Source organism: Balaenoptera ricei, chromosome 7 (assembly GCF_028023285.1).
Source record: "Balaenoptera ricei isolate mBalRic1 chromosome 7, mBalRic1.hap2, whole genome shotgun sequence".
In the NCBI taxonomy this organism is placed as follows: domain Eukaryota; kingdom Metazoa; phylum Chordata; class Mammalia; order Artiodactyla; family Balaenopteridae; genus Balaenoptera; species Balaenoptera ricei.
This window is the reverse complement of record NC_082645.1, coordinates 102,880,857-102,907,293: the sequence shown is the minus strand read 5'-3', so window position 1 is coordinate 102,907,293 and position 26,437 is coordinate 102,880,857. Positions and strand designations below refer to the sequence as shown.

General features: G+C 45.2%; 2 protein-coding genes across 10 annotated transcripts in view; one reads left to right on the top strand and one right to left on the bottom strand.

Moving 5' to 3' along the window:
• Nucleotides 1-19,543, bottom strand: part of STK36 (serine/threonine kinase 36) — a 28,807-nt gene extending 9,264 nt beyond the window's left edge. Inside the window, exons 1-15 of one of the 5 annotated variants that reach the window (XM_059928700.1) lie at nucleotides 19,102-19,543; nucleotides 18,386-18,641; nucleotides 17,633-17,773; nucleotides 17,445-17,522; nucleotides 12,110-12,240; nucleotides 11,471-11,720; nucleotides 9,952-10,045; nucleotides 9,152-9,321; nucleotides 8,805-8,992; nucleotides 8,217-8,316; nucleotides 6,637-6,783; nucleotides 3,510-3,689; nucleotides 2,471-2,568; nucleotides 1,920-2,025; nucleotides 44-194 (exon numbers count right to left, since the gene is read on the bottom strand). In XM_059928700.1, coding sequence (XP_059784683.1) covers nucleotides 44-194; nucleotides 1,920-2,025; nucleotides 2,471-2,568; nucleotides 3,510-3,689; nucleotides 6,637-6,783; nucleotides 8,217-8,316; nucleotides 8,805-8,992; nucleotides 9,152-9,321; nucleotides 9,952-10,045; nucleotides 11,471-11,720; nucleotides 12,110-12,240; nucleotides 17,445-17,522; nucleotides 17,633-17,695 — 1,756 coding nt within the window. In that variant the 5' untranslated portion in view covers nucleotides 17,696-17,773; nucleotides 18,386-18,641; nucleotides 19,102-19,543. Of the gene's footprint in view, nucleotides 1-43; nucleotides 195-1,919; nucleotides 2,026-2,470; nucleotides 2,569-3,509; nucleotides 3,690-6,636; nucleotides 6,784-8,216; nucleotides 8,317-8,804; nucleotides 8,993-9,151; nucleotides 9,322-9,951; nucleotides 10,046-10,469; nucleotides 10,517-11,470; nucleotides 11,721-12,109; nucleotides 12,241-17,444; nucleotides 17,523-17,632; nucleotides 17,774-18,385; nucleotides 18,642-19,101 lie in introns of those variants that run through there. The other 4 variants (XM_059928699.1, XM_059928701.1, XM_059928703.1 and 1 more) reach the window with 4 other exon arrangements.
• On the top strand, nucleotides 19,476-26,336 carry RNF25 (ring finger protein 25). 5 transcript variants are annotated; one of them, XM_059928708.1, is made up of 10 exons: nucleotides 19,476-19,555; nucleotides 22,471-22,545; nucleotides 22,787-22,889; nucleotides 22,982-23,049; nucleotides 23,148-23,217; nucleotides 24,379-24,450; nucleotides 24,539-24,682; nucleotides 25,024-25,113; nucleotides 25,382-25,516; nucleotides 25,720-26,336. In XM_059928708.1, the coding sequence occupies exons 1-10, from the start codon at nucleotides 19,515-19,517 to the stop codon at nucleotides 26,296-26,298; spliced, it is 1,377 nt and encodes a 458-aa protein (XP_059784691.1). In that variant the 5' UTR covers nucleotides 19,476-19,514; the 3' UTR covers nucleotides 26,299-26,336. The 5 variants fall into 5 exon arrangements, with proteins under 5 accessions (XP_059784691.1, XP_059784690.1, XP_059784689.1 ...); XM_059928707.1 differs by having other exon boundaries at nucleotides 25,021-25,113; XM_059928706.1 differs by having other exon boundaries at nucleotides 24,361-24,450.
• The last annotated feature ends 101 nt before the right edge of the window (nucleotides 26,337-26,437 follow it).

The following is a 26,437-nucleotide window of genomic DNA, read 5'->3' as shown; positions in this document are numbered from 1 at the left end:
CGACAAGTAGGTCAAGAGAACCTTACCTTCCCAATCCAGTTACCTGGGGGGCTGTGGAAAGGGAGCTGTGGAACTGTCAAGCCATGAAGGAGCCCGTCCAACACAGCCCGCTGTGTGGTCATCAGGCTGGAGTAGAAAGCTCTGGAGATGGTCCAGCTGTTCCCATCCATGGCTTCACACAGAACAGTAAAGCACTAAGGGAGACAAGGCAGGGTTAACAGCAGGCACATCAGAAAACTGACTGGACTTAGGGTAAGGAGCAGGAGTTCCCGGAGAACCTGAGAAAGGAGGAGAAAAACCCAGGGGGACCAGCTGATGAACTCTAAGTATTCCTCACACAGAAAGTGCAATATAACTGCCTTCACATTTCAAGGACAGGAATTTTAGGTGTCCTTTTATTCTGATCAGCTGCTCCCTAGATAATGTTTCTCAAAGTATTATCTGTGGACCCTGAGTATAAGAATTCCTGGGGATTCATGGGTCCTTCCCAACCCAGTCAATGATTCAGAATTTCGAGAGGTGGGGAATTTATTCCAAACTCCCCATGCTACTCAGTGCACAATGACATATGAGAAGTGTTGACCAATAATGTGAGTCACTACTGGCCAAAATTTACATTAGATGTTAAAAGCTTCCTGACCGGAAAGGGTGAGGGATGTTAAAATGGGCTCTCAGAAGAAAAGAGACTGGGCTTCCCTGGTGGTGCAGTGGTTAAGAATCCACCTGCCAATGCAGGGGACACGGGTTTGAACCCTGGTCCGGGAAGATCCCACATGCTGGGGAGCAACTAAGCCCAAGCGCCACAACTACTGAGCCCGCGCTCTAGAGCCCACGAGCCACAACTACCGAAGCCCGTGCACCTAGAGCCCATGCTCCGCAACAAGAGAAGCCACTGCAACGAGAAGCCCGCGCACCGCAACAAAGAGTAGCCCCCGCTCGCCACAACTAGAGAAAGCCCGTGCGCAGCAATGAAGACCCAATGCAGCCAAAAATAAATAAATAAATAAATTTATTTAAAAAAGAAGAGAAGAGACTGAATGGACTGCTAGCTGCTAGCTGGAAGTAGGAATGTAGCCCAGATCTGTGCTCCCAGTTTCCAGTCTGAACAACGACCAGGCAATTGTCTCCTTCCTTGAACATGTTCCTCTCTGTCTCCTCTGACATCAGTCAGAACTCAACTATTTTCTCTTTCAAGCCTCCCTTCCCATCCCTCACCTCCAGAGTCCAGGAGAGAGAACCCACATAGGTTACTAGTCTGTAGGACAAACAAGGTTGGGAATACTAGCTGATCTGTAAGTCTATTCAAGAAGAAATACTTCTATTTGTGGTTCCCTAAAATAGGCCACACTGCTTAATGCCTCTGGGCTTTAATATAGGTTGCTCTTTCTACCGGAATGTCCTCCCTACTTTCCTGCCTCATCCACCTGGCAAACTTCTGTGCATTCTTCAAATCCTAGCAGAGATGATTTCCTTCTTCAAGATTTCTTCTATGACCCTTAGGGACTTCCCTGGCGGTCCAGTGGTTAAGACTCCGTGCTTCCACAGCAGGGGGCGCGGGTTCAATCCCTGGTCAGGGAACTAAGAGCCCACATGCTGCATGGCGGGTCCAAAAAAAAAAAAAGATTTCTTCTATGACCCTCCAAGTAGCGTTAGTCTTCTTCAGTGGTGCTTCTGCATTTTACATGAAGTTCTAATGTACTTTTCACACTGTTGTCCTTGATCACATCTCTCCTATTAGACTAGCCCTGATCCCTTGAAGATGGGGACTTTCTCTTACTCAGATGGCATATGGCACATAGCTGGCATTCAACAAACATTTGTTGTATTACTTCGATCTAACCCTACAGAGCCATAAGAAAGAGGATGGGAGAAACACAGGGAAAACCACAGACAGAAATCTGGAAGGGGGAGCAAATTACCATAAGGCTGTCCCTCCGCAAAGTCTGCTCAGAGTCATCTGGTTGGGCCAGTAGTTTCCCCAAGAGCTCCAGAAAGAGGTTGGCAGCCTCCTGAAATACCTGTAGGCTAGGAAAAAATGAGTCCGTGGTTTCTTCTCATCTCTCTACTAAAAGCCCACATGTTGTGAATGGGTCAGTTCAGGGCAGGTAGGAGAATCTCTGCAAAGGAACACATCAGAGTGCTCTCTCCCCTCTCCCCTCACACACACACACAGTCTCACATACATACCTCCAGGCCTCTTTGGCATTTTCTCTAGCTTATTCACACCCTGAGCCTTCCATTTAGTGTGACTGCTAACCCTTAGAAGCTGAAATTCCGTGGGCAAACTTGGAGGAGTCTTGGGGTCCTTAAAAGGACTAGGTGGACTCTAAGAGGTCACTCAACTGACCCCTAAACCTGGCACAAATCACGGCTTCTCCTTACTTAGCCTCTTCCTAATGGGGATGGGAAGAAATGGGGGTAGAAACTGAAGCCAAACTGGCCAACAGAGCAAAACTGCCTCTCATCCCACCTGTCACCTGTCTGGCTCCTCTCCAGATTGAAGGTGCAGGCAAAGTAGGCCTGAATCACAGCCATCAGGTCCCGTAAGAAGGTCCCATACCAACATTGCTGCCAGGGAAGAGGACAGAGAGTTAGGGCAATGTAGGGGATGGAAACAAAGACTAAGGGAAAAGGGTGTCAGATATCCAGTCAGGCTGAGCAAACAGAAAGGGACAGAGGGAAGAGAGCGTTTGGACAGAGAGAGGAGATCCGGAGGCAACAAAGTGGCGGCCGACGGGCTGTAAACAGCCAGAAAATGTGTCTTGTTTGGGCCTGAACAGCATTTTGGAGTTTAGGAGGTTCTATTTTTCAAAATAGCTCAAATTCTTTTCTAAATTCCTTAAAAACTCTCAAGACTAACACTCATCAGCAGAGTGCAGCTTCCAGCCGCCAAGCCTTGGCCACGTTAAACATTTCTGCATTCTGGCCTCTCAGCTCAGCTGCGTTGGGACACAGCACAGGGACGTGGACACTGAGACTCACTCCTAGCTCTCCCGCTTATCATCTCCATGACCACTGACAAGGCAGTGCCCGTGTGTGAGTTAGTTAATCTCTGAATTTCAGTACCCTGCTTTATAAAATCAGTCCGGTAAAGCCTAGGATTTTACCTTTCAAAACACAGTGCTCTAAATATAGGGAAATTGCACATAAAAATCTGGATTTCTAGCTTTTCTTGGAAAACTGCAGGATCTGGTACTACTGAGCCCATACTCCCACCTAGCAACAGTGAGCTGGCGCTGAGGAGAGGATGCCCCGTTCCGACTGAGCACAAGATCTCAGTTTCTCACATTCCCACTGATTCATATAGTCACACACAGTCTACTTCACTGATGACATTACCTGCCTGGCCTCGGAAGGCATGAGAATTTGCAATTCATGATCTACTAACTAGAGAGGAGAAGAAGAAAAGAAAAGGCAGTTGGGCCAAATAGAGATGGCAGTTCAAAGAAAAGAAATCCAAAGAGAAGAAATTCTGGTAAGTCTTGAGAGGCTCCTGGCGCAGTGCTTACCTGCTGGAGACTGCTGCTCTCCTGGCTGTGTCGGAGGAGGCTGAGCGGCAGCCGGGGGAGCCCTGCCTCACGGCAGAAGGAATACAAGGGAACAGAGTCACCGCAGCTGGAGAGAAGACTGCTCAGGACCCGGAGCACAGGAAGGATACGGGAAGCGCCCTCCAGCACGCCTTTCAGGATCTGGGTGACACAAAGGAAAGAGACAGTAATCGATATTATGAGAGGTAAAGGAAGGAGAGTCACAGATACCAAGTGTCCCCAAGATGTTGACAAAGCAGACTAAATGTTCTCATTCCTTTCTTTGGGAATCTAAAACCCAGAAAAGGAGAACAGAGAAACAGAGAAAGTGTACCAGGAAAGGCGAATATAGATGGCCAGGTCACCTGACTTAGAGGTGACCAAACCGGGGGGAGGGGGGAACACCTCCCCTCAGTCAGTGACAGACCCAGTGACATTCCTATCTGCTCCCTCCCTTCTCCAGCCCTTCACCTTAAAACAAAATGAAACCACACACACACATTTCTGAAAATTAAAAACAATGGGCACAAAACAATGTCGCTCAACTCCAGATAGACAAAACATATTATATTCAACTCTAGATCAGGGGTTGACAAAATATGACCTGCAGGCCAGATTCTACCTACCACTTATTCTTATACCGGACAGTATTATATTTTTAAATGGTTATTTTTTAAAAGGTTATTCTTCAAAAGAAGACGAACGTTTACATCAAGTGCTTTACAATATGCTACTCACTGTTCTGAATCTGTTCACTTATTTACTCACTTAATCTTTACAATAACCCTAGTGATTGTAAAGTAAATACAATTACCCATTTTATAGACCAGGAGACTGAAGCTTCTAGATAGATTAAGTAAGTAGTCAATAATCACACACAGTAGTTTGGCTGGAATTCTAACTCAGAAAGCCTTACCCTGGAGGCAGAGTTGTTAACCTCCTTCCCCACTGAAAAATTATCCAACACAAGGAGGACAGGGAAGGGCCAAAAGAGAGGTGCAGGGTGCCAAGGTAATTCAAGAGCGAAAGGAGAGTCTTTTCAACAAATGGTGCTGCGATGATTACATAACCACATGCAAAAAGATGAACTTATATCCCTACCTCACAATATATACAAAAATCAACTCATAATGGGTCAGAGACCTAAATGTCAGAGCTAAAAGTCTAGAAAGCTTTTAGAAAAAACATAGGAGAAAATCTTCAAGACTTTGGGTTTAAAAAAGATTTCTCAGATACAACACCAGAAGCATAATCCACAAAGGAAAAAAATGGTAACTGGACTTCAAAATTTAAAACCTTTGTGCTTCAAAAGACATTCTTATGAGAATAAAAAGACATATTAGAGACTGGGAGAAAATATTTGCAAATCATACATCTGATAAAGGTCTTGTATCCAGAAGATACAGAGAACCCTTACAACTCAAGTAGAAAACAACCCAACTTAAAAATGAGCCAAAGAAATGATTGGATATTTCACCAAAGAAGAAATATTAACACAAATGTCTGGTAAGCACATGAGAAGATGCTCACATTAGTCATTAGCAAAATGTGAATTAAAATGGCAATGAGATACTATTTCACACTCTCTAAAATGACGACACTCAAACAGACAGACAGTAATACATGTTGGCAAGGTGGTGGAGAAATGAGGACCCTCATACATTGCTGGTGAGAATGTAAAATGGTGCAGCCACTTTGGAAAATAAATAGTTCAGCAGTTTCTTAAAATCTTAAACATAAATTTACTATATGCCCCAGCAATTCCACTCCTATGCATACACCCAAGAGAAATGAAAACATATGTCCACACAAAGGCTTCCTCATGGATGTTCACAGCAGCATTATTCATAAAAGCCAAAAACTGGAAACAATCCAAATTTCAATCAATTAGTGGAATGGATAAACAGAATGTGATATATCCGTACAGCAGAATATTAATCAGCAATGAAAAGGAATTAAGTATTGATACACGCTACAACATGAATGAACCTCAAAAACATTATGCTAAGAGAAAGGAGCCAGACACAAAGACTATACATCGTATGATCATATTTATATGAAATGTTCAGAAAACGCAAATATAATAGACAGAAAGTAGTCTCCTGTTACTAGGAGTGGGAATGATAATTAACTGTAAATAGTTAAGAATGATCTTATTGGGGTGATGAAAATATTCTAAAACTGAATTATGGTGATGATTTCACAACTTGGTAAATTTACTAAAAATTATTTTTTAAAACTTTAAAGAAAAGGGACTTCTTTCCAGTGGTAAAGAATCTGCCTTCCAACACAGGGGATGCGGGTGCGATCCCTGGTTGGGGAACAAAGATCCCACATACCGCGGGGCAACTAAGCCCACGCGCCACAACTTCTGAGCTCGTGTGCCTCAAAGAGAGAGCCCACGTGCTGCAAACTACAGAGCCCAGGCACCCTGGAGCCCACACACCACAACTAGAGAGAAGCCCGCTTGCCGCAACGAAAGATCCCACATGACGCAACTAAGACCTGACGCAGCCTAAATAAATAAATTAATTAATTTAATTAAATTAAAAAAAACTTTAAAGAAAAGAGAGAGAGATGCATGCAACATATTTCGGTGAGTTCCCAGGAAAGAAGATCACCATTTCAGAGACGCAAGGAAAGGCTTTGTAGGAGAGAATACTAATTATGAACACCAATTAAGCAAGATGTTATCCCCTAAAAAAGAATCTCATTCTTCTCATTAGTATACCTGCATTAGAAAATATTACACACTTAAATTGTTACATATTTTTAATTTTGTGGAAATGTGTTTTCTCTCATTATAGAAGTAGTTACATGATCTCCTCCATTTTTTCCTCCTGGACAACAGTGCCTAAAAAAGTTCCATCAGAAAGTTTGCTGATCCCTGCTCTAGAGGAATACTTTTCCCTTCAGAAAGAAAAACCCAAGGTCTGCTCTTTCTGTATTACTAAAGGAGGTTGGCAAATCTCCTTGAATTAAACAGAAGGAGTGAAAGAGAATAGGAAAGGGACAAACTTTCTTTCTCCTTATGTCAATCAAAGTTTTTTAATGCCTTATCTGTGAAAACAGTCTCCAATTTCATCCATGGTATGCTTCTGCTGGTTACCTGCCCTCCAGCCTCATGCAGCTGACTCTGGATGCGCTGGCAGAAGTCGGGATTGCACAGCAGGGCGAGAGGGGCCTTCAGTTGGACGGGCACAGGCTCAGTGGTCTCTAGCAGGTGCTGCCACTCATCATCATCGTTGTCTGGCTCCTGAGGCATCAAGGAGTGAAAGAGGTCAGGAGGAGTGTGTCAGGTTCAAGGGTAGTAGCTCCCAACCTGAGGAATCATGAAGTAACTGCAAAAGGCCAGTGACTCCTTTGGCACAGATGTACTTTTTTCAGCCACCCGTTTAAAAAGGTAGAGTTGGCAGTAAGTGAGGGGTCTTGAAAAGTCTCTTGGAGAACACTGGCAGGTGTGCATAAAGAGACACCTAGAAAGATGTGCAGGTGTGCATAAAGAGACACCTAGAAAGATGCCCACTGCATGGTTTATAATAAAAAAAATTGGAAACATCATAGAGCCAGTCAGTAAGGGAATAATCAACCATGGCACATCCATATTAGGACATACTAAGTTGTTAAAAAGATTGTAGTACTGACAATGCATCATTTATGTAGTGTGCCCACCAAAAATGCATGACTCGAATCTAATTATGTGGAAGTATCAATTTGAGGAACATTCTAAAAATTAACTGACCTGTGCACCTAAAAACTATCAAGCACGAAAGACAAAGAAAGAGTAGGAACGGTTTTAGATTAAAGGAGACTAATGAAGCATAACAACTAAATGCAACGCTTAACACTAGATTGGACTGTGGACCGGGGGAAAAACATGTTTTTGCTATAAAGAACATTACCACAGCAATTGGCAAAATCTAAATATGGACTGTAGATTAAGTAACAGAATCATATCAGTGTCAAATTTCTGACTTCTATAATTGCACTGAGGTGGTGCAAGTGCATCACCTTGATCTTAGCAAATACGCACTGAAGTATATTTGGCAGTAAAGGGGCATGTCTGCAACTTACCCTAAAATGATTCAGAAAGATGATGTGTCCATGTATAGAGAAAGAGAACCATAAAGCAAATGTGGCAGAATTTTAACAATTGGTGAATCTGGGTGAAAGGGTATATAAGAATTCTTGGTTCTATTTTCACAATTATTCTTTAAGTTTGAAATGTTTTCAAAATAAAAAGTTAAAACCCTAAAAAAACAAAAGACTGAAGTAGATGTAGAAAGATCTCTAGAACAGATCATGTAAGAGATGCATGAGGCAAAATGATACATATGGTATGAACTCAGTAATGTAAAAACATCCAAACTATATATTCTATGTAGGCATATATATATATATATATACATACATACATATGTAAAAGAACAAAAAGTTTGGAAGGAGACAGACACCTCTGGGACTGAAATAAGGCTCAAGAGGGACTTTCCTTTTTACTTATGTACTCCAATTTTTGATAATTAAATGTTTAGATACTATGCAATTAAAATCTATAAATAATAAGAAAGCAATCTTTAACACAAAGGGAGCTATTCCTTGGAGGGTTGGGAATCACTGTTCCAGAAAACATCTACCAAGACCCAATATCCCATGGCAGGGACAAGGCCAGGAGGAGCCCCTAGGTCTCACCTCATTTTCTAGGTCCACTGCATCAAGGCTCTGCTGGCCCACCACCTCTGGCCTCAGCTCTGGGAATGCTCGCTCACAATCCTGGGTGATCCAGTTTTCCCTGCCAGAGGAAGCAGGGAGTAAGATGAGTTCCAGACCTGTGAGGCTTAGAGTTCATATAAGCCATATAGGATTGGCTAGAGGAGACCTCCTTCTAGGATCTGGCCAGGACAGGATAGGTCCACTACATGCATATCCTTGACTGCCCTCCCACTTTGGATCTTCTTCTCAAAGCTACCTTGGCGGTTTTCACCCATAGCTCTCAACTCAAATAATCTTCCCTTTCGTGTGGAGATGATTCTTTCCTTTTCAGTTAATGTATCAATACAACTGAGACATAGAGAAAGGAAAGCTTCCACATTTCCTGATGAATCAGGAAAGTATCAATACCCGGAATTAGGGTTCAGGCACCCAGGACTCAAGACTCCCAGGGCCCTGTCTACATTTAGGCAGTAGTGAGTGACAGGGACCATGCTGTATTTGCTTTGACTGGAGCCAAAGATCTGCAAGCGACCTCATCCTATAAATCCCTGGTTCTACCCTCCTCACCAAGGTGCAGGGGGAGCTTCTCCAGCCCTCCACTCAGCCCAGCTGCTCTTCATTTCTGAGCCTAAGACCCCAGTCAAGAGGCTTGGTTCCTGAGGAGTGGCCTTTAGTCTGGGCAGAGAGGCTGTGCCAGAAGCCACCTTGCTGGTCCTGTCCTCTTGCTCGAGGGCAGGTCCTGTGTTCTGGTGTTTCTGCGGGAAATGAGACACTGAGTCAGAACTATTTGGTTGTCATAAGGCACTATGAATCCTATTCGTGGTCCTTTCCCAACCCTAGAAAGTCACCCTCCTTCTCCAACTCCCCCAGTCACTAGCCTGGCTATGTCATACATGCCCTTCTGCCCCACACACCTTCTGCTTGGCCTCCTCAGCCATGCGCTTACAGGCTTGCCGCAAGATGCGAGATCGATTGCCCTTGGGGGCCAGACGATGCGCCTGTTGGTCCTTTAGGACCTGAAGTTCTGGGGGTAAGCGACTGGTGAATGGGGTACCCAAATCTGGGCCTGCTGACTCAGTTAGTACTGCAAGGAGAGAAGAGGGGGACAGGTGATCACACTGGAGCTGCGCCACTGTTTCCATTTGGCCAGAGACAACTTCAGCATCTCCAGGCTTCTGTGGAAGGAGACCCATTTGACAAAGTGACAAAGAGGGATTGGAGGGGCTTCCCTGGTGGCGCAGTGGTTGAGAATCTGCCTGCCAATGCAGGGGACACGGGTTCGAGCCCTGGTCTGGGAAGATCGCACATGCCGTGGAGTGACTAGGCCCGTGAGCCACAATTGCTGAGCCTGCGTGTCTGGAGCCTGTGCTCCGCAACAAGAGAGGCCGCGATAGTGAGAGGCCCACGCACCGCGATGAAGAGTGGCCCCCACTTGCCGCAACTAGAGAAAGCCCTCACACAGAAACAAAGACCCAACACAGCCATAAATAAATAAATAAATAAATAAATAAATAAATAAATAAATAAATAAAATTTAGGAAAAAAAGAGGGATTGGGGTTACAAGGGAAGTGGCAAGGGTCATGCAAAGGGCTAGGGAGAAATTTCAAGTTGGTGGGGAAAAGAATATATGTTGGATCCAGACGTTGGGGTCAGGGGTTGCATTGGGTAGAGTACTAGGGAAATGCAAGAGCCCTGGGAACCCTAAGGACTCACTGGTGACACGACCAGCAATAAAGGGGTGATGTAAGAGGTCTGGCCAGGACAGACGCTGCCGGGGGTCCTTGGTGAGCAGTCCCTGAAGGAAGTTCTGTGGAGAGAAAGGATACCCCATCAGCCTTCACTTCTCCACAGGCTCTCTCAAACTCATCAGAATTGGCCAACCAAGACTCCTGAGCGCATTCTTACAACAGAGTAGCTGGTCTTAATCACACCCTCTCTAATCCTATCCTTAGGCCTCATTTCCCTGGCTGAAATCATGAACAGACCTCACTGCCTCACCTCCTGGGGAGCCCCAATTCCTGTTCATGGACATTTTGGAACCCCAGAAGTAAAACCAGAAATCTCAATGTCAACAGCTTTGTGAAGAAGTGAAAAAAAACGAAGAGAAAGAGAGGGATGTCACCTTCACAATCATCTTCAGAAAGCAAACATTCAAGGGGGTCCCAAACTGCTCACTTTGCCCTCCCTTTGACTGCAGTTTGTTTGTGCTGGGTAGGAACAAATGCACTTACAGTTAAAAGCACACTCACACGCATAAGTCATTGTGTAAAGATGTGTTTGGGAGCACTCAAAAACAAATCTTTCAGCAAGTCTTCAGATGGTGGAGGGGCAGGGAGACTGTCTGAAAAGGGTACATCTGTTATGAGGTATCCTTGGGGAAATCCTCAATTGGGCCTGAAATAGGAATAGAAGGTACTAGTAGATTACGACCCCTGTTCTAAAACAAGGTGATCATTACACCTTGGCTCTTGCTGGAGATACCTGCATGTCTGCCCTAAGGGAAAATGAGTATCTTATGTATATCACCCACTTATGTTTCCTTTGTTTAGGTTCTTTTTGATAATTATTTGGGCCACCCCCAGCTAAATAGGTTGGGGAGAAACTTGTCTCTTTTCATCTTAGATAAAACAAAGGAAAGTTATAATGAGATTTTACTCTGGGAGAAGGCTGCATTTAAATTTTATTGAAGGCCCAAATCTTGCCCTAGATGAAAAATAAAAAAGGTCAACTCCTTTTCCTCCCTCCCACCCTCCCTCTGGCCTGCTGAGATTTAACTGCAAAAAACAGGCACCATCTCTATCCTCTGCCCCTAATCAGTGAGCTAGCCCCATTAGCCCTGGCCATTTGGATATCTAAAGATTCTTTCAGGAAGAGGACAGCTGTGTTGGCAAATCTAGAAATCATTCGGACATTGCATCTGATAGGAAATTAGTAGAATAGAGAGTGTGTAAAGGGACCAATATCTGTTTCTGGTGTCTTGAAATTACCTCTCCATTTTGATAAAGGACAGCCTGACCCAAGGAGGGGCTGCTACTCCCAAGTTGGGCACACCTTAGATCACCCTCCCAGAATAAGCCCCTGCAGTACAAAAGCAAGGCAGCTTGCCCCAGCTCCTGCATCAATTAAGTAACTGCAAAGTGCAGCCCCAGCTCTGGAAAAAAATTGTGGAAAAGGGAACAGGGCAGAGGGAGACAGGTTTCTGATGCAAAAGCAGTCTTTCAGTATTCATCACCTTGAAGCAAGGACTAATGGTGGGGGGCCAGCGCACAGGGTCCTTGAGAATGAGGCTGACCAGCTGAAAGATGCTCGTGGTATAGAAGGGAGGAGTGCCCACTGCCAGCTCATACAGTATGCAGCCCACAGACCAGAGGTCCGCGGTGTGGTCGTATGGTCGTTCCTCCACCAGCTCTGGAGACATGTAGAGTGGTGTGCCTTTAATGGATGTCAGCACCATCGTGTTGGTGCTCATAGCCCGGGCAAATCTGCAGTAGATGATGGAATCAAAATGGAAAAAGAAGATATTCAATAAAAACAAGAGAGACTTCCCTGGCGGTCCAGTGGTTAAGATGCTGTGCTTCCACTGCAGGGGGGCGTAGGTTCGATCCCTGGTCGGGGAACTCAGATCCAGCATGCAGTGGGGCGGGGCCAAAAAATAGATAGATAAATAAATAAATAATAAACACTAGAGCTGGTCACTGCTACCTACCACTGCGTGAGATATCCCCAACCTGAACAAAGAGACCATCTTCCAAGACCCAGCAGGAATCCCAGTCTCCAGCTCAGGTTCTAAAATGAGGCCCAAGGAAGTCAAGCATATGGTCTAAGGCTCCTTGCAGAACTGAAAGCAGAGACAGAAGGTCAGGCACCTCACCCAAAGTCACAGAGCTTTATGCCACCACCCTTGGCAAGGAGGATGTTCTGAGGCTTCATGTCTCGGTGGAGGATGCGGTGGGAATGCAGATAGTACAGGGCTGACACCAACTGGGCAGCAATGGCCTGAACCTAGAGGTCAAACAGTCAGGTGAGAGGAAGAAAGGAGAAGTCAGCGGAAGGAGTCTGCGGATGAGCCCAAAGACTCCACCCTAATACTACTGCTGATGTGATCTTCTCTTCCTTCCCTTTCTTCCAGAGCTTCACAAGATACCTTCCTTATTTCTTGCTCCCCTATTCATTCATTCTTTCATTTGTTCATTCATTCGTTCAAGGAAAATTTATTGAGTCTCACTAACTGCATGAACACATGCAAATTACCTTATGGCTCTTAGATTCATCATCTATCCATAAGGTGACAATAATGATACTACTTATTTCATAGGATCATTGTGAGGATTTAAATGAGTTAAAGCATGTAAAGTAACATATTGCTCAGAATGGTGCCTGGCACTTAGCATTCAATATATATTAGCTGTTATTAAATAAGACAAAGTCCCTTTTCTCAAGAGAAGTAGCCAGACAAACAAACAAGACAGACAAAACAAATAAGATGATGACTTCCAAATAATTTTGAATGCTTGGAAGGAAACAGAATGCTGTGACAGGAAGTCCTGAAGGGGGCCTAGTTGCTAGAGTACAGAGAAATCCCTAGAATGAATATGGTTGGAGAATGTGTTCAACCAAATCCTACTGCTAACCACTGTGTCTTGGTGGTGAATCATGCCTTAACCACAACGCTTATCCCTTCCTGCCTCTCTGGTACCACCACACTGGGCCTTCTTACCTAGAGGTGCCTAACAATAACAATAGCATTAATAATAGCTAGAAATATTGAACACTTGTGTCAGGCACTCTTTCAAACACTTTATAGGAATTAACTCATTAATCTTCACAATAGCCTTATGAGGTAGACATTATTATTATTTCCATTTTAAAATGAGGAAAGTGAGGGCAGACAGCAAAAGCAAGAAGAACTACAATCCTGCAGCCTGTGGAACAAAAACCACATTCACAGAAAGATAGACAAGATGAAAAGGCAGAGGGCTATGCACCAGATGAAGGAACAAGATAAAACCCCAGAAAAACAACTAAATGAAGTGGAGATAGGAAACCTTCCTAAAAAGAATTCAGAATAATGATAGTGAAGATGATCCAGGACCTCGGAAAAGGAATGGAGGCAAAGATCGAGAAGATATAAGAAATGTTTAACAAAGACCTAGAAGAATTGAAAAGCAAACACACAGAGATTAACAACACAATAACTGAAATGAAAACTACACTAGAAGGAATCAATAGCAGAATAACTGAGGCAGAAGAACGGATAAGTGACCTGGAAGACAGAATGGTGGAATTCACTGTTGCAGAACAGAATAAAGAAAAAAGAACAAAAAGAAATGAAGACAGCCTAAGAGACCTCTGGGACAACATGAAACGCAACAACATTCGCATTATAGGGGTCCAAGAAGGAGAAGAGAGAGAGAAAGGACGTGAGAAAATATTTGAAGAGATTATAGTCGAAAACTTCCCTAACATGGGAAAGGGAATAGCCACCTAAGTCCAGGAAGTGCAGAGAGTCCCATACAGGATAAACCCAAGGAGAAACACGCAGAGACACATAGTAATCAAATAGGCAAATATTAAAGACAAAGAAAAATTATTGAAAGCAGCAAGGGAAAAACTACAAATAACATACAAGGGAACTCCCATAAGGTTAACAGCTGATTTCTCAGCAGAAACTCTACAAGCCAGAAGGGAGTGGCATGATATACTTAAAGTGCTGAAAGGGAAGAAACTACAACCAAGATTACTCTACCCGGCAAGGATCTCATTCAGATTCGATGGAGAAATCAAAAGCTTTACAGACAAGCAAAAGCTAAGAGAATTCAGCGCCACCAAACCAGCTCTACAACAAATGCTAAAGGAACTTCTCTAAGTGGGAAACACAAGAGAAGAAAAGGACCTACAAAAACAAACCCAAAACAATTAAGAAAATGGTCATAGGAACATACATATCGATAATTACTTTAAACGTGAATGGATTAAAAGCTCCAACCAAAAGACACAGGCTTGCTGAATGGATACAAAAACAAGACGCATATATATGTTGTCTACAAGAGACGCACTTCAGACCTAGGGACACATACAGACTGAAAGTGAGGGGATGGAAAAAGATATTCCATGCAAATGGAAATCAACAGAAAGCTGGAGTAGCAATACTCATATCAGATAAAATAGACTTTAAATAAAGAATGTTACAAGAGACAAGGAAGGACACTACATAATGATCAAGGGATCAATCCAAGAAGAAGATATAACAATTATAAATATATATGCACCCAACATAGGAGCACCTCAATACATAAGGCAACTGCTAACAGCTATACAAGAGGAAATCAACAGTAACACAATAATAGTGGGGAACTTTAACACCTCACTTACACCAATGGACAGATCATCCAAACAGAAAATTAATAAGGAAACACAAGCTTTAAATGACACAATAGACCAGATAGATTTAATTGATATTTATAGGACATTCCATCCAAAAACAGCAGATTACACTTTCTTCTCAAGTGTGCACGGAACATTCTCCAGGATAAATCACATCTTGGTTCACAAATCAAGCCACAGCAAATTTAAGAAAACTGAAATCATATCAAGACCACAACGCTATGATATTAGAAATCAGTTACAGGGAAAAAAACGTAAAAAACACAAACACATGGAGGCTAAACAATACATTACTAAATAACCAAGGGATCACTGAAAAAATCAAAGAGGAAATCAAGAAATACCTAGAGACAAATGACAATGAAAACACGATGATCCAAAACCTATGGGATGCGGCAAAAGCAGTTCTAAGAGGGAAGTTTATAGCTATACAAGCCTACCTCAAGAAACAAGAAAAATCTCAAGTAAACAATTTAACCTTACACCTAAAGGAACTAGAGAAAGAAGAACAAACAAAACCCAAAGTTAGCAGAAGGAAAGAAATCATAAAGATCAGAGCAGAAATAAATGAAATAGAAACAAAGAAAACAATAGCAAAGATCAATAAAACTGAAAGCTGGTTCTTGAGAAGATAAACAAAATTGATAAGCCATTAGCCAGACTCATCAAGAAAAAGAGGGAGAGGACTCAAATCAATAAAATTAGAAATGAAAAAGGAGAAGTTACAACAGACACCACAGAAATCCAAAGCATCCTAAGAGACTACTACAAGCAACTCTATGCCAATAAAATGGACAACCTGGAAGAAATGGACAAATTCTTAGAAATGTATAACCTTCCAAGACTGAACCAGGAAGAAATAGAAAATATGAACAGAACATTCACAAGTAATGAAATTGAAACTGTGATTAAAAATCTTCCAACAAACAAAAGTCCAGGACCAGATGGCTTCACAGGTGAATGCTAACAAACATTTAGAGAAGAGCTAACACCCATCCTCCTCAAACTCTTCCAAAACACTGCAGAGGAAGGAACACTCTCAAACTCATTCTATGAGCCCACCATCACCCTGATACCAAAACCAGACAAAGACACTACAAAAAAAAGAAAATTGCAGACCAATATCACTGATGAATATAGATGCAATAATCCTCAACAAAATACTAGCAAACAGAATCCAACAGCACATTAAAAGGATCATACATCATGATCAAGTGGGATTTATCCCAGGGATGCAAGGATTCTTCAATATACATAAATCAATCAATGTGATACACCATATTAACAAACTGAAGAAGAAGAACCATATGATCATCTCAATAGATGCAGAAAAGCTTTTGACAAAATTCAACACCCATTTATGATAAAAACTCTCCAGAAAGTGGGCATAGAGGGAACCTACCTCAACATAATAAAGGCCAAATATGACAAACCCACAGCAAACATCATTCTCAATGGTGAAAAACTGAAAGCATTTCCTCTAAGATCAGTACCAAGACTAGGATGTCCACTCTCTCCACTATTATTCAACATAGTTTTGGAAGTCCTAGTCACGGCAATCAGAGAACAAAAAGAAATAAAAGGAATACAAATTGGAAAAGAAGAAGTAAAACTGTCACTGTTTGCAGATGACATGATACTATATTTAGAGAATCCTAAAGATGCCACCAGAAAACTACTAGAGCTAATCAGTGAATTTGGTAAAGTTGCAGGATACAAAATTAATGCACAGAAATCTCTTGCATTCCTATACAGTAATGATGAAAAATCTGAAAGAGAAATTAAGGAAACGCTCCCATTTACCACTGCAACAAAAAGAATAAAATACCTAGGAATAAATCTACCTAGGGAGACCAAAGACCTGTATGTAGAAAACTATAAGACACTGTTGAAAGAAATTAAAGATGATACCAACAGATGGAGAGATATACCATGTTCTTGGATTGGAAGAATCAATATTGTGAAAATGACTATGTTACCCAAAGCAATCTACAGATTCAATGCAATCCCTATCAAATTACCAATGGCATTTTTTTACGGAACTAGAACAAAAAATCTTAAAATTTGTATGGAGACACAAAAGACCCCGAATAGCCAAAGCAGTCTTGAGGGAAAAAAATGGAGCTGGAGGAATCAGACTCCCTGACGTCAGACTATACTACAAAGCTACAGTAATCAAGACAATATGGTACTGGCACAAAAACAGAAATAGATCAATGGAACAGGATAGAAAGTCCAGAGATAAACCCACGCACCTATGGTCAACTAATCTATAACAAAGGAGGCAAGGATATACAATGGAGAAAAGACAGTCTCTTCAATAAGTGGTGATGGGAAAACTGGACAGCTACATGTAAAAGATGGAAATTAGAACACTCCCTAACACCATACACAAAAATAAACTCAAAATGGATTAAAGAACTAAATGTAAGACTGGACACTATAAAACTCTTAGAGGAAAACATAGGAAGAACACTCTTTGACATAAATCGCAGCAAGATCTTTTTTGATCCACCTCCTAGAGTAATGGAAATAAAAACAAACAAACAAACAAAAAATGAGGAAAGCAAACAAAGAGAAGTTAAAGTAACTTGCCAAAGAAGATCCAGCTAGAAAGTGGCAGACCCAACCTTTGTATGCAGAGATTTGGGTTCCAGCGTTCACATACTTTACTGTCACACCACACTGCCTCTACATATACCTAGACTCTTGTATTTTACTTGGGAGTTTTCAAACTGGAGACTCTCCGTGCCCTCAGCTCTCGCTACCAGTCCTTAAACTGAGAAGAGGTCATGGGTGGAAGAAGTTTGAGCCAGGAATACCTGCTCTTCGGGAAGTTTTCCGTCATCTTCTAGGATCTGAAAAAGCTCTCCCTCAGCATAGTCTGTCACCACCACCACCTGCAGGGAGAAGGCAATGCTACTAATGGCTCCACATTTATGCATTTTGAGGCTGGGAAATTCCTGGGACCCTTCTTCTTGGCGAGAGGTGACCCAAAACCAAAGCGCACCTCTTTGTCAGTCTCAAAGCTGTCAAGCATATGCACAATATTGGGATGCCGCAGTCCCCGCATGATTTCAATCTCTCGTTGTAGATTCCTCAGCTCTTTCTCTGAGCGTCCCAATTTTGGAATGAACTTCAGGGCCACCACCTGTCAGTGGTAAGGTCAAGAGTCAAGGCCTAACCACACTATTGAAACATTAGCCTCAAAGGTCCAGAACTCAGACTTCAGATTGTTTGAGCAATTCTCACTATACTTGCTAGCCTCCCACTCGACTTTCCCCATGGTACCCTGGCCTTACCCAGGTTTCCCCTGCTCTCACCCTAGGAGGAAAGAGCCTCTGCCAGACAGATCCCTTTGGTGGATTCTGGGAAAAGAACTGGATAAAGAACTCAAGATTTAAGGGATTTAGGGGAAAGGGAAGGAAGGAAAAATGAAGAGGGAAGAATAGAGTTCAGGTGGTTTATCCCTTCCTGCATGGTATGATAGATAATAATATTAATAATAATAATAATTGTTGTTTACTAGGTGCCAAGCACTGTTCTAAGTGATTCAGTGTGACATCACACTTAATTCTTGTACCCCAATAAGACGCTGTTCTTATTTTCATTCTATAGATGAGGAAACTGAGACATAGAGAGGTTGAGTAACTTGTCTATAGTCCTAAGGCTAGAAAGTGGTGGAGCTGTGATTTGAACCCAAGTAATCCAATTTCAGAGCTCATATTCCATAAGTATGAAGGAATCAGTGTCCTAGGAATACAGTTCAGTATTCTGGCCCCATTCTCCACTGGAGTTGAGGGTGTGGAATACCACCCAAGAGATATCCCTCTTTGTTCACCACCTGAGCACTGTATTTTCTTCGACCCTTGTACACCCTCCCAAAAGAGCCTTCTCCAATCATCTCCAACACGTGGTACTTTTCCATGACAGAGATTTCAGGATCCCTCAGAAGGAAGGAGATAGAGATGGTGGTGAAGGGCTACAGCTCCAGGGACAGTTCCACACATCTGTGAGGCCTGGTTCGGGCACGGAAGAAAGGTTAACGTTAGCCGCCTTGCCTTTTCCTTTTTTTTCATAACAATCCAGACCTCATAAACAAGGTAGGGTAGAGAATGGAAGGATGAGATCTTGGAGCAGAGTGCCTTCCATGGTCCTCCCTCCTTTTCTCTTCCTGTCTCCCAACCCAACCTTGTTCCCACCCGACCCCGTGTCCCCCTTCCCCCTCCACCCAGCCTTGCCCACCCGACCACTGCCCCCTTCACCCAGCCTCTCCCCCTCACCCCGCCTCTCCCCCTCACCCCACCCTCTCCACCCAGCCTCGCCCACCCGCCCCCGCCCCCGCCCCCCTCCATCCAGCCTCTCCCACCGACCCTGCCCCTTCCAGCCACCCCAAAGTTCCTGCCACTGCCAACCTCCTCAGCACCCCCGCCCACATCCCCGGCCCGCCGGCTTAGTGGACAGGAGCGCCTCTCTTACCCCAAGCCTAGGAGTTTCAAGCTCTTCAGGTCGAGGGACGCCGGCCCTGGCCTTCAGCCCCGCCCCTTCTGGCTGCCTTCGTATTTTGCCTGACTTGTCGTTCTTATCGTGGGACTTATCGTCCCACCCCCACTGCCGGTCTCTTTAGACTCACATTGTTACCAATTTTACTCGCTAGAACTGGTCAGAGGTTCGGAGGAACAGGCGTTCAGGGGTGTGGGAGAGACGGTGGGCCGCCCATAGGCACTTCCTAGGGCATTTCCGAACCATCCCTTGGCCCTCAGGACCATCTAAGGACCGGGAGTCTGCGGTTGCCTAGAAACGGCCGCTAGCTACTCTCCCTCCCCTGCTTTACTTTCCGCCTCCGACTGCCCGGAGGCTATTTCCGGTTCCGGCTGCGGACCGCAGAAGACATGGCGGCGTCTGCGTCGGCAGCTGCAGGGGAGGAGGACTGGTAACTTTGGGGTCATGGGCTTTGGAGGACCGCTTGGATCCGGTCCGGGGGACTAGCGGAAGCCGCGGACGGTCCGTACGGCGGGCGCGTGGGGCGGGAAGAGGGATGAGGGATGGCAGAGACGCTTACATCTCTTCCTAAGAGAGTTCTGGACTGGGGAGCGGGTGGGTGGAGGGGCACTGGTCTGACCCGGAGGAGACCGCATCAACGCCGGCCTGGCTAGTTCGGGCCGCGCCTTATCAGGTTCGATCCTCCGGCTTCACCCCGTCCCATTCTCGCCTTCTGAAGTGAATTTGCTCAGGGTCCCGGGGGATGCCTGTTTATCAGATCTCCGCCCCCCTCCCCGTACCTTTTACTTCCCAGAACTGATGTCCTCCAGTTCCCGTCCCCCTTTCCCCTCGGATCGGACTATTTCCGCTGAGGCTTTCCGCAACCTTCTCCCTTCCCGACAGCACTAATGAGGACTGTTGTCTGAATAAAGCTTTACACCTCACAAAAAGCGCTCCTAGTCCTTCTCTCAAGCATTCTTCACAAGGGACCAGAACATGGAAGGACTCTGGGATTTGGAAATAGATAAATGTGGGTTCACATCGTATTTTTTTTTTTTTTTTTTTTTTTTTTTTTTTTTTTTTTTTTTTTTTTAAATAAAGGAGGGTAGGTAGATTGAGAATTCATTCGGTACAAGGGATCACAGTTTTTTTATTTATTTATTTGTTTGTTTATTTATTTATTTATTTATTTTTGGCTGTGTTGGGTCTTCGTTTCTGTGCGAGGGCTTTCTCCAGTTGCGGCAAGTGGGGGCCACTCTTCATCGCGGTGCGCGGGCCTCTCACTATCGCGGCTTCTCTTGTTGCGGAGCACAGGCTCCAGACGCGCAGGCTCAGTAATTGTGGCTCACGGGCCCAGTTGCTCCACGGCATGTGGGATCTTCCCAGACCAGGGCCCGAACCCATGTCCCCTGCATTGGCAGGCAGATTCTCAACCACTGCGCCACCAGGGAAGCCCTCACATCGTATTTTGTTAGCTGTGTGATGCTGACCAGGCCACCTAGCTTCTGTGAGTCAGTGTCCTCAGCTGTAAAAAAAAAAAAAAAAAAAAAAAAAAAAAAAAAAAAAAAAAAAAGTGGGTGTGGCATCCACCTCAGAGAAGGATCTGAGAGGATCGAGATGGATTTGTAACATACCTAAGCCTCCTTTTCATTAATAACTCTGAGGTGTAGGCACCTGAGGAGACTAAATGAGGCCTGAAGAGGTAAAATGAGTTGCCAAAAGGTACATAGTTATGACTAGGAATCCAGGTTGTCACACTCCAAACCTTATGTTCTTAGTTCTAGGACATTCTACAGTTCCACCTTCCCTTTTTTTGTCATCATCTTACCACTATCCCATCCCATATCTCACATCCAGGGCCCAAGTCACAGGTAGGGTGGGTGAAGTATTGAAGGGCTTCTTGATGGAGGCTACACCTCAGTGTTTCATAGGTTCAGGGAGCCCAGCCAGTGCTGGCCTTTTTTGAGACCATCCAGACTTGCTGTTTTCAACCTGTTCAGGGGGAATTTAAGATTCTGAGGGGACACGTTGTGCCTTGGCGAGGGCCGTATTGATTGTACAACCAGCCTGCGGTGCTCTAAGACTCCAACGCTCATGTCAACCAGATGTACTCAACTGTTACCTACGTTATCTATTTTATATTTTCACGTGTCTGCCTAAGACTTAAAAAGACTTTAAAAATTTTTGAGAATCACTCTCTCTATATATATACACATACACGTGTATACACACACACACCCACACACACATGTATGTCACACTAGGGCAGCCCTGCTCTTGGTGAAGAAGGGGCAATATAACTATAAGAAAGCAAACCAAGCATGTATCTTTCCATGTATTATCTGGGTAAAGCTGTGGCCTCAAGCCAGTAACTCATCTTCAGTGGCATTACAACTGCTGTTTCTGTGATTAAACATGTGTGTCCTCTGAGGGATGGCAGAGACACTGACATCTCTTCCTAAGAGAGTTCTGGACTGGGGAGCGGGTGGGTGGAGGGGCCACTGGATCCTGACCTGCACAAGTTGATCTAGATCAGTCAGACAGCAGGGATTATAAATACATTGAATATTAACTATAACCTTAGGTTAATACAAATAGGAAAAAAAGAGAACACAGATTAGCTACTATGGCCAAGATACTATTAGGCACTTGACATAAACAAATCACCTTTCATCCTCACGATAACTGTGGAGAGTGGGTGGTAATATCTATATGTGGTGGACAGGGTAATTCAGGCTTACAGATATAAGTAACTACTCAGATCACATAGCTGGTAAGTGATTGGTACCTGTTACTCGTTCCAAGGCTGATGGCTCTTCCACTACAGCACAGCCTTTACAGCATGTAGATCTGTTCTGTTCAGGTTGGTATCTCCTTTGAGGAGGTTTACAGTGACTGGTATTGGCAGTGTGTGTAGACACTGGGATCCATGAACGGTGTAGGGAAAGCCAGGAGTGGTATTGGTAACCTTAATGCTAATCAATAGATGTCATATTTCTGGGTCAGAGAGATGGCCACTAAGGAACAACCAACAGTACAATGAAACTTAAACAGGGAGTCAGGAAATCTAGCTTGGGTCTCAGTCCTGCCTCTGTTAAGCCTTGAGATTTGGGCTAGTCTTTTCACCTTCTTGGGAATCTGTTTCCTCATCTATTGGCAGAAATGATCCCTAAAACTCTGATTCCTGTGCTTTCTACCTGGCCACTTGACAAATTAAGGAAACATGTTTCCCCCATTTTTATGGAGGTTAGCAAGAGAATGCACTCACGCAGATTGCCATTTTTCTACAAAGCCAGCCTTCATTGGCCTTAGTAGGCTTTAATAGGGAGAGTTGTAATGGTGAGTCAATCTCCCCTGTCTCTCTAGGGGCCTTCCCTCTGAAGTTGAAGTGTTAGAGTCTATCTATCTGGATGAACTACAGGTGGTCAAAGGAAATGGCAGGTACGTATTCAACTAGAGGTGGGCAGGAGTCCCCTTGGTAGAAAGAGGATTCCGTGCAGTATCTGTGGGCCTTGATTTGAGCTAATATTTCTGTCATGTAGACAGTCTATTCCTTTAATCACCCCAAAGAAAGAGCCTGATGCTCACTTCCTCTGCCCGCTTTACTCTCTCACCCCCATCCTCCCCAGCCCTCAAGTCCCTGCCCAGTCACATCCCAGGTCTCCACTTCATCCACCTGCAGATCATCACCATGGGAGATCTGCATCACCCTGCACCCCGCCACTGCAGAAGACCAAGATTCACAGTATGTCTGCTTCACTCTGGTGCTTCGGGTCCCAGCACAGGTGAGGCCTCTACTTTATGGCAGCAAAGGGAGGAAAGGGAGAGGCCTTGGGGTGGAGTGCATTAGCAGTAGCGTGGTATTTTCTCTCTCTAGTATCCCCATGAGGTGCCACAGATCTCTATCCGTAACCCCCGAGGACTCTCAGATGAACAGATCCACAAGTAAGTCGGGCTGGTCAGAGCAGGGAAAATTTGGGATACAGCTCAGTCTGGTGAGGGAAGGGGGCAGGCCTAATGTTTGCTTTGCCCTCTCCCCACAGGATCTCACAGGCGCTGAGCCACATGGCTGAGGCTGGGCTGGGTACTGCCATGCTCTATGAACTCATCGAGGTGAGAGGTGTGCTAGCCTGGGGAAATGTCCTTGCCTTCCAGCTAGAGCAGTTTATTTCAAGGGAGGCCATGGGCCTAGAGTCTTAAATATGTCTGGAGACATTCATTTAGTTCTTGTTTAGGTAAGCCTAAACTGCTCCAGAAAGGTGAGACTCTCTTCTGTTTCAAAAAATCTCCCGAAAGACAGTTCCATAGCTTCCCCAAGTTGCCTATTCCAGCATCGTGACAGAAAATTTTTTTTCCTCTTTAACTTGAATTTTTTGTGCTTCATTATCAGTGCATTTCTTGTTCTTTTGGCATTGGCAACTGAAAATGGCAAGAGATTTTGCCTGGAGGGTCTAGCCATAAATGAACATTTGAAGGCTAGTCTGCCATTGGAGCTGACTAGAAAAAGTCATGGTTCTTTTCCTCAGAGTTTCTACCCTAGTGAAGGAAACAACCCACATGAAACTATGAGCTACAAGTTAATATACACAGCTAACTTTTGTTATTTGAGATCAAAAACACAAATACAGTCTTGTTTTCCTCTACTTTGAGTTTTTAAGAAAAATGTTCAGAAAAGAATGAAGGTGGGTGGCCTGGAGTCAGAGTGAGCATAGACCACTGTAGCATTTCTGAGTCAGGCTTCCACGATGCAGCTTTGAACTTTGTGGAATTCCAGAGTATTAGCTATTCAAACAACAGTGCAAATGCATATTTTGTAGCTCAACCTGATGCCTTTTGAATTCTCTGTCCGTTTGGGGTGTCCGTGCCTTCACTTTCTTTCTGAAAGCTGACTCCAGAACAGGCTCATTGAGGGAGTGATATTCAAAGGGGGATAACCAGGAAAGGCCTCCCAGAAGATGTGAGTTTTAATTGAACATTTTTTTTCTCTCTAAGGTATTTTATTTTCATCCCCAAGATGTATTAAAAATGACTTAATGAGTGGAAAAACAATTCAGTTGGATTTTGAAGCTGGGTAGATTTGGGAGGAGGGCTGTGGGCATGGAGGAGGATTGATTCCAAGCAGAGGGAGCATCGCCAAGACAGAAATGCATGAACACAAGGCCAGCTGGCTCAGTGGGAGACAGCCCGCCAGGCACTCCTGGGAGTAGTCGACAAGCTTCACTCACAGTTCTGGCCCCTGCCTCCCTATTTGAACAGTGTCTTCTCTCCTCTCAGAAAGGGAAGGAAATTCTCACAGATAACAACATCCCCCATGGCCAGTGCGTCATCTGCCTCTATGGTTTCCAGGTGGGTTACTCTCTTGGGACCTGGGGGTCGGCTGTGACAGACAGTGGAGGGCTCGGGGAGAGCTCTGACACAGTGCCTTACCCTCCAGGAGAAGGAGGCCTTTACCAAAACAACCTGTTACCACTACTTCCACTGCCACTGCCTGGCTCGGTACATCCAGCACATGGAGCAGGAGCTGCAGGCCCAGGGACAGGAGCAGGAACAGGAATGGCAGCACGCCACAACCAGACAGGTCGACCTGCTGCCCCCGCTCGCTTGACTCTCATACCCTCTTCTATCCCTCCACTCCAGGGCCGCCTTAGCCTTTTCAGGGTCATAGGTACCTTTGAGATTAACGAAAGGTCACCTTTGTCCAGGAAAAAGGGGCATCCTTATACATACACGTAATCATATTGCACACGGTTTCAGAGGGTTCCCAGACCTCTAGTTAGGCAGCCCCTGCTTTGCTCCCCCTCACTGCTGAACAGATATTCCTATGCCCCTCCGTCCCAGCCCTCTACAGATGAGGCTGGGCAGCTGGCAAGCACCCTAGGCTGGGAAGCGGGGGTGCGATTTCGCCTCTCTTTTCAGAAGGCCGTTGCTGTGCAGTGCCCGGTGTGCAGAGAGCCACTCGTGTACGATCTTGCCTCGCTGAAAGCAGCCCCTGAACCCCAGCAGCCCGTGGTAAGGGAACTCGCTGCTCATCTGATGATAATGGCATCTTGTCTGCTTTGAATGGGGTCTCTGGAATTGGCCTCAAGCTGCCTGCGCCCTCTCTGTAAAGCTATGGCCCCCAGCAGAAGTCCAAAACTCTGTTCGGGAGCCCAGTCTGAGGGATAAAACCAAGAACCTTGAGCAGATCTCCTGAGGCAGTCCTGGAAGAGCTGGGATTTCGAGCCTGCCTTCTCCTGTTTATTCTTCTCTCCGTGCCATTCTGCTCCTTTCCCTCCAGGAGCTGTACCAGCCCGATGCAGAGAGCTTGCACCAGCAAGAAGAGCGCAAGAGGCTCTACCAGAGACAGCAGGAGAGGGGGGGCATCATTGACCTCGAGGCTGAGCGTAACCGATACTTCATCCGCCTCCAGCAGGTGAGGGAAGGGTTTCCCACTCCTCCCCTTATGACACCAACCTTCCTACCAACACCCCTCTGCCGTGGCCCTCGGGTGAGCTTTGTTCTGCCCTGGGAGGTTATAGGCTGACGGCAGTCGGCTCAGATTCTAGGTGAGGGGCCTGCGGTTCCCCGCTTTGAGGAACTGCATCCCCTTCACTGCATCTGCTCACTTCCTTCTAGCCTCCTGCCCCTTTGGAACCCGAGTCAGCTGTAGATGCCTCCGGAGGATCCCACCCACCCAGTACCCTTGCCACCGAACAGTCCACCTCATCAACTGCTCAGACCACCCTGTCAGCTCCTCTGCCTGTGGCCTCCCAGTACACATGTGAGAAGATTCCAGGGGCTGGGCGAAATCAGCAAAAGCTGGGCGAGACCCAGAAAGCTATGCTAGATCCTCCCCGGGCCAGTCGAGGTCCCTGGAGACAGCCCGAACGGAGGCACCTAAAAGGAGGGGAGTGCAATGCCCTCAAAGGTACCAGTGACACCCAGGAACTGCCACCTCCTGAGGGGCCCCTCAAGGAGCCCATGAACCTAAAGCCAGAGTCCTGTAACCAAGGGGTTGAAGGTCCTCCCCAGGAAAAGGGGCATGGCAACTGGCAGGGTCCCCCGCCCCGCAGGACTCGCGACTGTGCCCGCTGGGAGCACTCCAAGGGTCTGACACCGGCTTCTTCCTACTCCCGCCTGCCTCGGGGTCGGGGAGCCTACCGGCCTGGTCCTCGAAGAGAGCCCGTGAGCCTCGAATCGGAGGATGGTTCCTAGCAGTACTGTGGGGGGCGGGGGGGGGACAATAAAGAGATTGGCCTTGTTTGGCTTTCCTTACTCAGTAGTGCTTAGCCTGTGAAGTATGGCTCTCTTTCTGAATTCCCAGCAAGACGAGCATGGGAGAGTCGCCGCAATC